At 40.3% G+C, this 16,027-nt stretch overlaps 1 protein-coding gene across 3 annotated transcripts in view; it reads right to left on the bottom strand.

Moving 5' to 3' along the window:
• MAP3K7 (mitogen-activated protein kinase kinase kinase 7) overlaps window positions 1–16,027 on the bottom strand; it is a 111,700-nt gene that overhangs the window by 11,171 nt on the left and 84,502 nt on the right. Inside the window, exons 12-14 of one of the 3 annotated variants that reach the window (XM_069726353.1) lie at window positions 11,813–11,893; window positions 5,774–5,841; window positions 3,856–3,967 (exon numbers count right to left, since the gene is read on the bottom strand). In XM_069726353.1, the coding sequence (XP_069582454.1) occupies window positions 3,856–3,967; window positions 5,774–5,841; window positions 11,813–11,893 (261 nt within the window). The remainder of the gene's footprint in view (window positions 1–3,855; window positions 3,968–5,773; window positions 5,842–11,812; window positions 11,894–16,027) is intronic. The other 2 variants (XM_069726355.1, XM_069726354.1) reach the window with 2 other exon arrangements.

Genomic DNA, 16,027 nt, shown 5'->3' with positions numbered 1-16,027 from the left:
TCTCCAAAATTTTAAGTTTTTGTTCCAGTGTGCATTAACATTAATCTGGATTTTTTATGTTTCTTTTGGAGTAATGGCTTCTTTCTGCCCTTTCAGCCCATGTTGATACAATACTTGTTTCACTGTGTATATTTACACAATCTTACCAGCTTCTGCCATCTTCACAAAGTGTTTTGCTTTTGTCCTTGGGTTGATATGCACATGCTGGACCAAAGCAAGTTCATCTGTGGGACACAGAACCCATCTCCTTCCTGAGCGGTATAATGGCTGGACGTTCCCATCTTGTTTGTACAGATGATCGAGGCACCTTAAGGTATCTTGAAATTGTACCCAAGGATGAGCCAGACTTGTGCAAGTCCACAATTCTCTTCCTGATGTCTTTGCCGATTTCTTTAGAATTTCCCATAATGTTACACAAAGAAGCAGTGTGTTACAGGTGTGCATTAAAATACATCCACAGGTGTGTCTAATTAACTCAGTCAGATGTGGCCAAAAAAACAGAAACTTCCAAACACATGACAATCATATGGGCAGTCCAGAATTGTTTAAACGCATAATAATCTTAGTGTATGTCTATATTTGAATTTGCAGTAAGTAATAAAAATGATTTAAAACTGGCATTTGGAAAATACTAGTTATGGTAACCCTAATTGACCTAAAACGAGAAAGGTATACTCTGTCAGATATTGAGAAATACATGCCTATGTGTTTTTATATAGTGTATGTAAACTTCTGGTTTTAACTGTATAACCCCACCCACATCACAGATTGGCATCTTCTTGTGTACACTGTGCAAAGGCAGAAAGCTGTGAATCAATGGTGGGGACATGGTTGGACTACCTTGCAGCAAGTTTTCTAATTCTCTAATGATAATCTCCTGCTAATAAAACAGTGACTTTATCAAAATTAAAGCAAGCAGCCCAGTATGTGAAACATCACTGGAATCAGAGTCCCGATGCCTAAATTATGCTGCTCTCATATTAGATATCAAAAACCTGGTGGCAGATTGCCTAGAAGTAGAGAAATTCATGGCACCGCACCCACCCTCTCCTGTAAATGATGGGAGAGCTCAGTGCATTTCTATTATTGTGCACACATGAAAGATTTCTGCCCTTTTACTTTAAATATACAGTACCAGACATTTTCCTTCCAAGGGAGTTTCTTCATTCTTTACAAGAGACCCCAGGGCTATCTGTACACTACACCTGCACTATATGCTGCTCTAACAAAAGCGGTGTCATTGTGACAGAGCATAACGAACTGGAATGTCACTAATGTGGATACACTGTTAGTAAGTGAAAATGTAGGAAAAGAGAAAAGATGTAATAATTAACCCCTGGAGGTATTTTAGTTTTTGTGTTTTCATTTTTCACTCCCCTTCTTCCCAGAGCCATAATTTTTTGATTTTTCCATCAATATGGCGATGTGAAGACGAGTTGTCCTTTTGATCAATACCATTGGTTTTACCATGTTGTGTACTAGAAAATGGGGAAAAAAACTACAGGTGCGATGAAATTGCAAAAAAAAAGTGCAATCCAAACAAGTTTTTTTTGTTTGGCTTTTTACTAGGTTCACTAAATGCTAAAAAAGTACCATTGTGATTCTCTAGGTCATTACGAGTTCATAGACCCCAAATATGTCTAGGTTCTTTTTTTATCTAAGCGGTGAAAAAAAATTCCAAACTTTTAATGCAATGTCGCGGAGACCAAAAAAAAAATGTAATTCTGGCGTTTTGACTTTCTCGCTATGCCGTTTAGTGATCAGATTACTCCTTTTAATAGATCGGGCGATTCTGAACGTGGCGATACCAAATATGTGTATGTTTGATTTTTTTATTGTTTTATGTACCAAACTTGATAATATTTAGATGTGAGAACAAAAAATATTTTTTTCCCTCGAAAATACTGTTTTAGCATTAAAGGGAACCTGTCACCAAGTTTGGCCGATATGAGATCTAGCCATCACCCTTTAGGGCTGATCTAGAATTTTATAATGCTGTATATCTATAACCCAACATAGAAGAACTGAAAAATAACTTTTATTATACTCACCAGCGCGGTGGTCTGCTCCGAGGAGTGTTGCTCTTCTTGGTTAGGCGCCTCCCTTCTTCTTGTGATGCCACCCTCCTCCTTGCTTTGTGTGGATGACGTGTCTCCTCAGCAGGCGCACTTCTATACGAAGGGACGCGTCATACACTCAAAGCAAGCAGGAGGACGGGGATTGTAAGAAGGGCTGTATATCAGCCCTGAAAGGGGATGGCCATAACTCGTATTAGCCAAAATTGCTGACAGGTTCACTTTAAATTTCTAATTTACACATGGGGTAATGGGAGAAATTGGACCCCACAGTTTGCTATGCAATTTCTCCCGAATGTGGCAATACCCCATATGTGGTTGTACACTACAATTTGAGCACACGCCAGGAATCGGATGGGAAGGAGCGCTATTTGGCTTTTATAACACAGATTTTGTTTGACCAGATTGTGGGCTCCATTAGCGGAGCGCCTCTGAGGTGCCAGAACAGCAGAAACCTCCCTAAGGTCACCCCATATTGGAAACTCCACTGCCTAAGGCATTCACCTGGGGGTGTAGTGAGTATTCTGATTCCTTACGTTCCTCACAGAATTTTATAACATTGATATGTGGAAATATGACATTTTTGTGGTAAAACTATCGTTTCTCCTTGCGGAGATTGACATGCTAAGCAGGCCGAGATGAGGAGACTTAAAGCCGCAGTGTGGTAACTGTAATTTTTGCATTTGCTGCAAATTTACCATGTACACAATAGTAATAGGCGAAACTGAACCCCATAATTTTTTGCTCAATTTCTCCCATTTGTTGTCAAATTACTGTTAGGCCACATGTCAGGGCTGACAAGGAACTAGAGCTATTTGGCTTTTTGAAGCACAGATTTTGCTAGACTAGTTTGCAGGTGACCTTTGCGTAGCCCCTAAGGTGTCCGAAAGGCAGAAAACCCCCAAAAGTGACCCCATTGTAGAAATTGCACCCATCAATGAATTCATCTATGGCTGTAGTGACTTTTTCAACATCCATGCCAGACTTTTTGTTTTTTTTTGAGAATTACAAATCTACCAGTTTAGTGCCCATACATTGTGGCACCCCCATATATTGTGTCCATCTTGTGCTTCTTATGACACGTACCCTGTAAATTGTTAAGTGCTCTCTCCCCACATGTAACTGCTTACTGTAGATTAGGCACAGTGGTACTCCAAAGAAGGTGGTGTGTGGTGGGGGGGAGGGGGGTAGAGCGTTGGGAAACGTAGAATTAACTGGATTTTATTTGAGGGGGTGGGAGCTGTGGTGCTTTTCCAGAGTCTTTGTTCTAGCAGTGACATAGGAAACCCTATAATTCCAGTGACAGATGAGAGATCTTAGTGGGGGCTGGTTTTGTGCGGGATAAATTATGATTTTTATTGGTAACATTTTGGGGCACATAATATTTTTTATTGCTTCCAGTATGAGGCTGGAATCACATTCTTGTATTCTAAACTTACCACTTACGTCGGAGTTTCTGTGTAAATCCCACAAATATGCGATTCAGATGAAAGCTTCAACGGAACCACCCATGAGGCAGATGGAGACAATGCATAATCCATTTGGCGTCTGCTTCAGTCGTATCAATCTTTTTAGGTGTTCATAGATCTGTGGTCATCCACACTTGATGGGCCACCACCGAAACAGAAACCAGTCCAAAGTGACTCCATCTGCCTCATAAGTGAGTGGTTCTATTGGGGGTTGTGTCTGAATTGTGGTTTTGGGGAATTTACATGGAAACCCCGACATAAGCGCTCAGCGGAGAGTGCAGGATAAATGCTTAGTAAAAACTTAATACTACCTGAATCATCAGGAACCCATGGAATACCACGTGTCGGCTTGTCAGGGGTTGGTCCTGAGGTAGTAATCATCCTTACACTAGGACTGGAGGATCTGCTGCTACTTCTACTTTCCTGAACAGTTTAGGAAAGATACAGAGTCAAACACTATCTGGTGAAGCATTAGCGCTTAGAGGTTATCAAACTAGATATTAGGAAGCATTAATTACAAAACTACTTTTGGTGTAAAGTGATGCGCACCACTAAACAATATTTTGGTTTCAGACCCAAAATGTTCTGTTTTAATTTTTTTTTTTTAACTTTTACAGAAGCTGACAAAATCAAAAAATAAAAGCAAGCATCCTAAAAATACTTTTTTCCACTACAAGAATTAGGGGACCAGTATATAATCGGAGACCTACTTTAATGCGAGTCCAGTGAAAACAAGCCTACAGTCATGGCCAATAGCTTTGAGACTGACAACTAACTTTGATTTTCACAAAGTTTGCGGCTTCAGCATTTTTAGATCTTTTAGTCAGATTTTTCCATGATTACTGAAGTACAATTATAACAATTTAATAAGGGTTTACACTTTTAATGACAAATGAAACTTATGTAAAGACTCAATATTTAAAGCTTTGACCCTTATTTTTCAGGGCTACTGCAGTTGGCCCTGGCATACTCTATATCGGCTTGTGGACCAAATCCTGGCTGATGACAACCCATTCTTTCCTAACTAGCCCTTGGAGTTTAATCAGTTTTTGTGTATTTCTCCACCCACGTCTTGATGAGGACTGATCACAGGTTCCGAATAAAATTGAGATGTGGGAAGTTCTTCAGAGCTACATAGTTATCACTTTTGCCTCGTGACATGGTGCTCCATTATGCTAGAAAAACATTGATCATTATCAGAAAAATAACTGCAGGAAGTACAAACATTGGACTGCCGTGTAGTGGGATAAAAGTAATTTTCTGACGAAGCACAGACTGTTTGGGGCATCTGGAGAAAGGATTGTCCTGAGAAAAAAAGGTGATCACTACCATAAGTCTTGTGTCATGACAACAGTAAAGCATCCTGAGACCATTCATGTGTGGGGGCGTTTTTTATCCAGTGGATGGAGTGGGCTTGCTCACAATTTTGCCTAAGAAAGCTGCCATGAATAAAGAATGAAAAGCAGTAAGGAGGTGTCATTCAATGCGTCCACTTGTGATTGGTGTCCTGCAGCAGCTGTAATATATGCTTATCTCACGTTGCTGAATTGCAACCACACCAGGTGAGTGGTCTCACTTCTCTCACTCTTCCATATCATCGGATGAGACCCAATTGCGCTGGTTTGTCTCCTAGTTCATTCCTTTCCATGAATAATGAATGGGATCTAATCATCCTACAAGATCAACCAACTTCTCCAAACGATCCAGGGACAATTTTGTGATGAACAATACTTTTTCCAGATGAGAGCACAATACCACAAGGCAAAAATGAAAAAAACATTTGGCTCAGAGAAGAAAATATTGAAATTTTGGGTTCATGGCAAGGAAACTCATTGGGAAGCCATGGTCAAGCTTCACAATGCGCATGCACAAACAAAAACTGTGATAAACTCCAAGCACTGATTAGATAAGAATGGGTTGTCATCATTCAGCATTTGACCCCAAAATTGATATTCAACATGTCAGGGCGAACTGCAGAATTCTTGTAATACAAATAGAGTCTTAATATAAACTTGATGTCATTGTATATAAAACTGTAAAAACTTATAAAATTATACTTAAGTAGCCTTATAACATCTGACTAACTACAAGATCTAAAATCACTGAAGCAAACTTTGTAAAAAAAACAAAATTTGTGTCAGTCTCAAAACCTTCGGCCAGGACTGTAAATCTCCAGCAGAACGTACACTTCAGAATGCACTGCGCCCGCTGAAATCGCACGCTCATTACCTGATTGGATTCTGTCCCGACAATACTGAGGTCCTGCACAGATCTGCGTCTTGGCTGCCCGTTCCCTGCTGGGTATCAAACAAAAATGAATTTATCAAACTCCCATATGTAGCTGAACAGACACAACTGTGGAAGCTTGGTATTTGTACAAGTATACAGGCAGAAAAGAAGGAAGGGATCCACACAAGGAATGAGAGACAGCTGCAACCTCAACTGGCCAACAGAAAGTATATACCAAGACAATCACCACTCCTATCACACAAAGTTCTGTCCTCCACCATGTTTTAATGTTTGCTGTCCAAGGCTGATGACGGCATCTATTTCCAGGGCCTGACATAATACTGTTTGATGGCTTATTAGGTCAGGAATGCTGACCTAATAAGCCATCTAGGCCCTTCAGCAACTCTGTTCTACTTTGCAATTCCCGCTTTCATGGGTGCATACAGACACGTCTCACTTCTCAAGGTCTCCGAAATTAAGTCAAGCATTATTTCAGCTCTTTAACCAGTTTTCTCTGCCGCTCCCATCATAAATGCTACATATCTAATCTTACATTAGACAGCATTGTCCTAAGTCTCTTCTAGTAACATTCACGTGAATTGTCACTATGCCTTGTGCAAAGAACCAGAATACACAGAGAGAAAACAAGCCAATTACTAAGGTCACTTTACAAGTACGGTATTTCTTGACTAAGGAATACGTAATGTTTGTATTGTGAATTAACATAAGAGATCAGCACGCCACCAGGAAACCCTGAAATTGCCTGAAGCAACAGCTGAGTAAATGCTTGAGATTCTTGGGCCGCCATACTAAATGACATAACATCTCACTGTGGCCGTTCATTACTGCATGCAAAGAACAGTTGCTGCAAGAGCCAACCCATTTTACCAGCAGTTTGTGTAGAGTCACGACTATTGCACATACTTCGATAGAGAAAATCTGCTAAACACAACCTAATTCTCCAAGTGAAATGCTACATAGAGGCAAGAAATTAGTCCTAAATTTATATGATCAAAATAGTCAGGCAGCCCCTTTCCCCATCATACAATGACAAGCTATGGGAAAGATCTATGGACAGCTTTACTAAACTTGAGCAGGCCAGGATCTAGTGTTTTCATGCATTACATGAGAGATGAAAGGCAAACACACCCAAATACTAATTCACTACCACCATCAGGTCACAAACCCTAACTGTGTCCACCACCATCACGTCACACAGCTCAGCAGTGTCCACCACCAAAGAGTCACAAACTCCAACTGCGTCCACCACCCATCAAGCTAAAGAGGAGACATGCACACTGTGCTCCATTCCAGTCAGGTATATAGAACTTCAGACCTGTCCGAACGATCTGGTATTTTCCAATAAAAACTACGCTAGGAGGTATAGCTTTGGATTATAGCTGCAGATTTTGTTGCCAAAAATATGTTGACTTTCCTCATTTCACCCATTGCAAAGCAAATTCCATTGTGATATCCACAGTATGAAAGACATGCTGCATATTTTTAGCGTGAATGAGATTTACAGAAATCTAATTTAGAATTCTGGTTCTGTACTAAAGTTAATTTTCCACATGAAAATCTGCAGATGAAAAACTATTTTGTATTCGCACCATGTATACATAAAATGCTCATCCAGCGGCTCTCACTTCGGCAACGGGAGAGGAGGCATTGCTGACATAAGCACCGGGAGTTTGCCAGATCTCGTGTACCTGTCCTAATAAATACGTCCAATGGATGGCACGTCATCAATGCGCTCACCTCCCGGTGTGTGGATATAGGTGCAGGATAACTTTTTTTTTTTTTAGAAATTCTCTGGTTACGTGACTAGCCAATGATGTTACATAAATGTAAGGAATCTTTAATGACATCACGCAATCTGATTAATACGAAAAATCAAACACTCTGGATTAATTACAAAGATAATTTATTATGAATAAGTTCATTGTTAAAATTTCAACTTTTGGGCACTCATATGATTGGTTAGGGGTTCTTATTATGCCCAGCTCACGTAAAAGATGTCCAGTTGTCCACCCATTTCAAGTGTCCATTGTTCATCATCCTGTTAGGATTGTGGCAGGCGCCCAACTTTAGTCTTGTTAAGTGTGAGCTGGGCCTCACAATAAACAGATTCATGGAATGTCGAGAGCCAGAGTAAATTCATTTTACAAGGTAGATTCATTTAACTTCCACCTCTACATTTCATTGGCATCTAAGGACACTGTCATTCTAACAAATCGCAGCAATTAAGACATCATGGCCTCTAGTGATCTAGCAAAAGTGCCTCATTCAACAACAACACTGCTCTAAAATTCTCCAGAATTAAACGTTGCGACAGAAATATATTTAGCATTCTCCGCACTTGTGCACATGCTGGAATGGTATGAGAAATGAAGTCATAACTGTTCGAGAGGGAGAAGAATAAAAACAAGCGACGACAACATGAAGAGCGGACCATGGAAGTGAAGGCGAGGACAATTAATTAGCGTGGTTAGTAGCAGAAGGTTATTTTGGAAGAGGCATGCGTGGTATTTTAAACACTCCTAAATTCCACTAATAGTAGAAGCTTGAGGGTATGTGCACACGTCAAGATTTTCTAGCAGAAATTTCCTGACAAAAACTGGACATTTCTGCCAGAAATCCGCATGCGTTTTTTTTTGGCGTTTGACGCTTTTTTTTTGCGTTTTTTCCCAATGCATAGAATAGCGGGAAAAACGCGAAAAATCCGCAAAATTAATGAACATGCTGCTTTTTTTTGCGGAAAAAAACGCATCATGTGCACAAAAATTGCAGAATGCATTCTAAATGAAAGGATGCATATGTCTGCAGTTTGTAGTGCGCTTTTTATCTAGTTTTTATCGCGAAAAAACCTGAACGTGTGCACATACCCTAAAGAATCAGCATCAAATGCTTCTCACTCCAATTACACTTCAGTCCCAAGTAGCACCATGATGGATAGAGGCCAGACGCAAGACTAAACATTTCACTGTGGTGTTAGGAGTAGATAAGGGATTTAACTTCGTCTTTTCAAAATGTGAATGGTACCAGAAAAAGTACTAAATATTATATAGTCATCTGAATGGAATGAGTCTTGCAGGGCAGTAGCAAGACTGTTGTATGACGTCAGAGTCGATGAAGACGATGAACGTCCAAACTCAATGGAACCAAGTTTGAACCCCATAAAGAATAGTACAGACACTCATCAAAAATGCCTATGATCTCATCACCACTCTAGGCTACCCCGGTATAAGGAGGGGATTGAGATTTTACACTTAACGATTACTGATCCAGTTGTGTATTTTTTGTTTATTAATATGTACTTTTATGTAGAAGTTTTTTTTTAAAAATGCAGCCTTTATACAATGTTTTTGTTTTAATATGTGCCATGCTTTAAAAAACAACAACAAATCAATAAAAGTAAAATGAACTACAATCACCTCTTCTTACCCTACAGCCCACATTGTGGTTGTCCCTCAGGTAATTATTTTCAAGGTGAAGGGGGATCTGACCGTGCAGGGACATGGCCTGATCATACCACAGCTCCTGTGCAGGGGAGGAAGCAACAGAGTATACCGATTCTTTCTGTGAGGCAAAACATTGCTTAAAATACGGTACATGTCGTGAAAAGTTTTGCCTCACAAAAAAAATTAGCTGTTATCCAATGCTGTCCTGTCTGTAGATTCTCTTTTGCTTCCTCCTCTGATCAATATTTTGGATGTGCTGCCTCATTATTATTATTATTATTTTTTTTTTTAATTCAGATATCTTTGATACCAAGCTGTGCACCCACTTAAGCACTGCTGCTGTTTTTGGATATACAGGTCCTTCTCAAAAAATTAGCATATAGTGTTAAATTTCATTATTTACCATAATGTAATGATTACAATTAAACTTTCATATATTATAGATTCATTATCCACCAACTGAAATTTGTCAGGTCTTTTATTGTTTTAATACTGATGATTTTGGCATACAACTCCTGATAACCCAAAAAACCTGTCTCAATAAATTAGCATATCAAGAAAAGGTTCTCTAAACGACCTATTACCCTAATCTTCTGAATCAACTAATTAACTCTAAACACATGCAAAAGATACCTGAGGCTTTTATAAACTCCCTGCCTGGTTCATTACTCAAAACCCCCATCATGGGTAAGACTAGCGACCTGACAGATGTCAAGAAGGCCATCATTGACACCCTCAAGCAAGAGGGTAAGACCCAGAAAGAAATTTCTCAACAAATAGGCTGTTCCCAGAGTGCTGTATCAAGGCACCTCAATGGTAAGTCTGTTGGAAGGAAACAATGTGGCAGAAAACGCTGTACAACGAGAAGAGGAGACCGGACCCTGAGGAAGATTGTGGAGAAGGACCGATTCCAGACCTTGGGGAACCTGAGGAAGCAGTGGACTGAGTCTGGTGTGCAGGAAATGGGCTACAGGTGCCGCATTCCCCAGGTAAAGCCACTTTTGAACCATAAACAGCGGCAGAGGCGCCTGACCTGGGCTACAGAGAAGCAGCACTGGACTGTTGCTAAGTGGTCCCAAGTACTTTTTTCTGATGAAAGCAAATTTTGCATGTCATTCGGAAATCAAGGTGCCAGAGTCTGGAGGAAGACTGGGGAGAAGGAAATGCCAAAATGCCTGAAGTCCAGTGTCAAGTACCCACAGTCAGTGATGGTGTGAGGTGCCATGTCAGCTGCTGGTGTTGGTCCACTGTGTTTCATCAAGGGCAGGGTCAATGCAGCTAGCTATCAGGAGATTTTGGAGCACTTCATGCTTCCATCGGCTGAAATGCTTTATGGAGATGAAGATTTCATTTTTCAGCACGACCTGGCACCTGCTCACAGTGCCAAAACCACTGGTAAATGGTTTACTGACCATGGTATTACTGTGCTCAATTGGCCTGCCAACTCTCCTGACCTGAACCCCATAGAGAATCTGTGGGATATTGTGAAGAGAAAGTTGAGACGCAAGACCCAACACTCTGGATGAGCTTAAGGCCGCTATTGAAGCATCCTGGGCTTCCATAACATCTCAGCAGTGTCACAGGCTGATTGCCTCCATGCCACGCCGCATTGAAGCAGTCATTTCTGCCAAAGGATTCCCGACCAAGTATTGAGTGCATAACTGAACATTATTATTTGATGGTTTTTTTGTTTGTTATTAAAAAACACTTTTATTTGATTGGATGGGTGAAATATGCTAATTTATTGAGACAGGTTTTTTGGGTTATCAGGAGTTGTATGCCAAAATCATCAGTATTTAAACAATAAAAGACCTGACAAATTTCAGTTGGTGGATAATGAATCTATAATATATGAAAGTTTAATTGTAATCATTACATTATGGTAAATAATGAAATTTAACACTATATGCTAATTTTTTTAGAAGGACCTGTATATTGTGTTCACTTTGCAAGACTTTTGCAAGGTGAACATTTCCAAGTGGATTTCAAATGATAGTGGAATGTGTGTTGCCCTCAGGCATGATAGATTTTATTTTTTCCTCAACTTTATCATCATCTATTCCGTCAATGTAGTTGGATTTTTTTTTCAAACTGTGTAAAAAAAAAATTATGGAAATGTGAGAATGTCTATGGGTAAATTACACGTACTACATAAAATTCTGATGTTAAATACAGGGCACGACTGCCGCACTACTGAGCATGTCCTTAAAGTGCAGCACAGATTCATGTCACCTACGACGCCACAGCACTGGTCAATACTGAGCATGTACTTAAAGTGCAGCACAGATTCATCTCAGCTAAAAGCCGAGATCCTTAGATCAGGAACAGAACAAACATGTATAGGACATTTCAGAACATTCCCAAATTATGAAAACATTTACAGCACATCCTGCATTGGACTACTGGACCCAATTTATTATATACTTTAGGAGTTGGTCTATTTTATACCGACCGACTCCACAGCCCTGGTTAAATTGTTGAAAACTACCCAGACAAAAAAATTGGAGTGAGAAGCGTTTGTATGATTTGCCTTCATTAATCGTTGGCTTACAAAAAGGGTATTATCGTCCTGTAGTACCTGTTATGATGATCTCAGGGACATCCAGAATATTGCCAAATGAAGCAGTTTTACGGTGGCCTCGTTTAGGCTTGGTATAGGCTGCAAAAACACATACACAATACACATGCAAAGGACTACAAGTGGTACAGGGCACAATTCACAAAAGCATGAAAGTGTACAGCACAATGTTACACAATGGAAGTACATGCGGGAAAACAACCATGCACGTAAGAGGACAATGGAAGCAAAACTGAACATGCAGAAAAAAAAACAAGTTGTTGGAGGCAAGAAGATGAATGGAAACCATGTATTGTCTATTTAGAAGGGGTTAAATGATTACTAACTGCATGCTGCTTATTGAAAAGAGTATTATCTGTGGGTTACAGCAGAATTGGCTGAGGAAGATTTTTTTTTTTTTTCAGAAAAGAGGTCTTACTCTGACTTTATGAATGTGTGTATGGGGGCCTCCTGATTCTTCCACAATGGATGACCCCAGGGGAAGAGAAAGATACGAAACGTTGGATCGCCATCAGCTGATCTTTTTGTTTTCTGGAGATCATTTGCCAACATAGGTGCCATTACAGAGAGCTCTCATGAACACAGGCCGAGCTTGGCATTTCTGTGTATGGAGGAGCTGGGGGACTTCGCTGTCAGATCGTGAAACCGTATTTTTGGTACAAGGGTTGAAAAAACTGACATCATAAGGATAGCACTAGTACCAATTTTATTCTATAAGGCAGCACATATGTGCGTTTATTTATTATTATTATTATTATTACAGATCCAATCTGCGCAAGAACAAAAAAACCAACGCAGCATGCACTAGTTTCTTATGCATTTCGGATCAAATGAGCCTATTTAAACATACGAGTGTGCAAAATAACCCCAAGTAAAACAGATCCCAATATGGATCACTGTACATCATCTGATTTTTATGGATACATTGCAATTCTTAACAGAGGAAACTGTTTTGGTCTAATAAATGTTAAACCACCAATACAGGGTTTTATTTCCCTTCATTTCACTGCCAGTGTGGTATCACTAACGCATGTTCCCTTCCCCCTAGTGATATACTTACCAGCTGCCATCTTGTGCTCTTCCTGGCCCCATTCCGCCATCTTGTGACTGCGGCTTCTGACTGACCAGAAGTCAGAGGTAATGGTCACAGGCTCTCAGTGTAAGTCTAGGAGAACCTCGTTCTGCCTCTCACAGACTTACATTGAGAACTGACCTCCATCCGCCCAGCAAACACTGGAGCAATCAGCAGGGCACAGACTGCTGGAGACCGACTGACGCTCCTCCAAGAACAGAAGACAGCGGCTGCTAAGTATATTACTAAGGGCAGGGGGTATGAATCAGTGATGCCACTCTGGTGGTGAAACAAAAAAAACAGAATGCTGGAGTGGTGCTTTAATAACTGCTAATGTAAAAAAAACAGATTCCATACGGATTGCAAATAGACCATATGGATGAATTGTGTTTGCCTGGAATAACCTAGACAAGGTTTTACACTCTTGTGTGAACTTAACCTAATGTGTATGGGTAGGGGGGTTTTATAAAGAGAAATGGTAACACCCAGTTGACAATTTATTCACATATTTCCATGAGGAGCAACAAAGGAACCGCATAAAGCAGAAGCCTAAGGCAGTGTGTTCCAGATTATTTAAAGGGAACCCGTCAGCAGGATTGTGCACAGTAACCTACAGACAGTGTCAGGTCGGCGCCGTTATTCTGATTACAATGATACCTTGGTTGATGAAATCCGTCTTGTGGTTGTTGTTTAATCTTTATTTTCAGTTTTGAGTTAATGATATGCCCGTGTTTCGGGGGCGGCTTCATGTGGTCTTCTGATTAGGTATTCACCAGCATGGCTTATGACAGGTCACCGACTCGTGTTTTAGAGTGTGATTGTGAGTGTGTGTGTGTGTGTGTGTGTGTGTGTGTGTGTGTGTGTGTGTGTGTGTGTGTGTGTGTGTGTGTGTGTGTGTGTGTGTGTATATATATATATATATATATATATATATATATATATATATATATATATATATATATATATATATATATATATATATACACACACACACAATATATATATATATATATATATATATATATATATATATATATATATATAATTGCCTAAGGGTTTTTCCGTCTGTCTGCCTGTCTTTCTGTCCTGGAAATCCCGCGTCTCTGATTGGTCGAGGCCGCCAGGCCTCGACCAATCAGCGACGGGCACAGCATGGCTATGATGATGTCATAAAGGTTGCCTCGACCAATCAGCGACGGGCACAGTCTGCCGCGAATTCGCTTCGACCAATCAGCGACGGGCACAGTATCGACGTAGGTGTCATAATGGTTGCCATGGTGACGATGATGTCATAAAGGTTGCCTCGACCAATCAGCGACGGGCACAGTCTGCCGCGAATTCTGGAATCATCATTGTCCATATACTACGGGGACATGCATATTCTAGAATACCCGATGCGTTAGAATCGGGCCACAATCTAGTATATATATAATTGTCTAAGGGTTTTTCCATCTGTCTGTCTTTCTGTCTGTCTGTCTGTCCTGGAAATCCCGGCTCTCTGATTGGTCGAGGCCGCCAGGCCTCGACCAATCAGCAACGGGCACAGCGACGATGATGTCATAAAGGACGTAGACATCTCACGTTTCTGATTCAGCGACGGGCACAGTATCGACGTAGATGTCATAATGGTTGCCATGGCGACGATGATGTCATAAAGGTTGCCTCGACCAATCAGCGACGGGCACAGTGTGCCGCGAATTCTGGAATCATCATTGTCCATATACTACGGGGACATGCATATTCTAGAATACCCGATGCGTTAGAATCGGGCCACAATCTAGTATATATATATATACACTTCATATATGCATTTTCATTATGTAAAATATTGGGGCAGGTCACTGAGGAATCGGTGACCTGTCGGAAGCCATGCTGGCGCATTAACTCAAAACTGAAAATAAGGATTAAACAGTAACAACCAACAACCAACACAAGACTAATTTCATCAACCAAGGTATCAGTATAATGGCGCCAACCTGACACTGTCTGTAGGTTGCTGTGCACAATCCTGCTGACAGGTTCCCTTTAACCCCTTCAAGACCCAGCCTATTTTGACCTTAAAGACCTTGCCGTTTTTTGCAATTCTGACCAGTGTCCCTTTATGAGGTAATAACTCAGGAACGCTTCAACGGATCCTAGCGGTTCTGAGATTGTTTTTTCGTGACATATTGGGCTTCATGTTAGTGGTAAATTTAGGTCAATAAATTCTGCATTTATTTGTGATAAACACGGAAATTTGGCGAAAATTTTGAAAATTTCGCAATTTTCACATTTTGAATTTTTATTCTGTTAAACCAGAGAGATATGTGACACAAAATAGTTAATAAATAACATTTCCCACATGTTTACTTTACATCAGCACAATTTTGGAAACAAAATTTTTTTTTGTTAGGAAGTTATAAGGGTTAAAATTCGACCAGCGATTTGTCATTTTTACAACGAAATTTACAAAACCATTTTTTTTAGGGACCACCTCACATTTGAAGTCAGTTTGAGGGGTCTATTTGGCTGAAAATACCCAAAAGTGACACCATTCTAAAAACTGCACCCCTCAAGGTACTCAAAACCACATTCAAGAAGTTTATTAACCCTTCAGGTGCTTCACAGCAGCAGAAGCAACATGGAAGGAAAAAATGAACATTTAACTTTTTAGTCACAAAAATTATCTTTTAGCAACAATTTTTTTATTTTCCCAATGGTAAAAGGAGAAACTGAACCACGAAAGTTGTTGTCCAATTTGTCCTGAGTACGCTGATACCTCATATGTGGGGGTAAACCACTGTTTTGGCGCACGGCAGGGCTTGGAAGGGAAGGAGCGCCATTTGACTTTTTGAATCAAAAATTGGCTCCACTCTTTAGCGGACACCATGTCACGTTTGGAGAGCCCCCGTGTGCCTAAAAATTGGAGCTCCCCCACAAGTGACCCCATTTTGGAAACTAGACGCCCCAAGGAACTTATCTAGATGCATAGTGAGCACTTTGAACCCCCAGGTGCTTCACAAATTGATCCGTAAAAATGAAAAAGTACTTTTTTTTTTCACAAAAAAATTCTTTTAACCTCAATTTTTTCATTTTCACATGGGCAACAGGATAAAATGGATCCTAAAATGTGTTGGGCAATTTCTCCTGAGTACACCAATACC

The sequence above is a fragment of the Ranitomeya imitator genome, chromosome 5 (assembly GCF_032444005.1).
Source record: "Ranitomeya imitator isolate aRanImi1 chromosome 5, aRanImi1.pri, whole genome shotgun sequence".
In the NCBI taxonomy this organism is placed as follows: Eukaryota; Metazoa; Chordata; class Amphibia; order Anura; family Dendrobatidae; genus Ranitomeya; species Ranitomeya imitator.
This window is presented reverse-complemented; position numbering and strand designations above follow the sequence as displayed.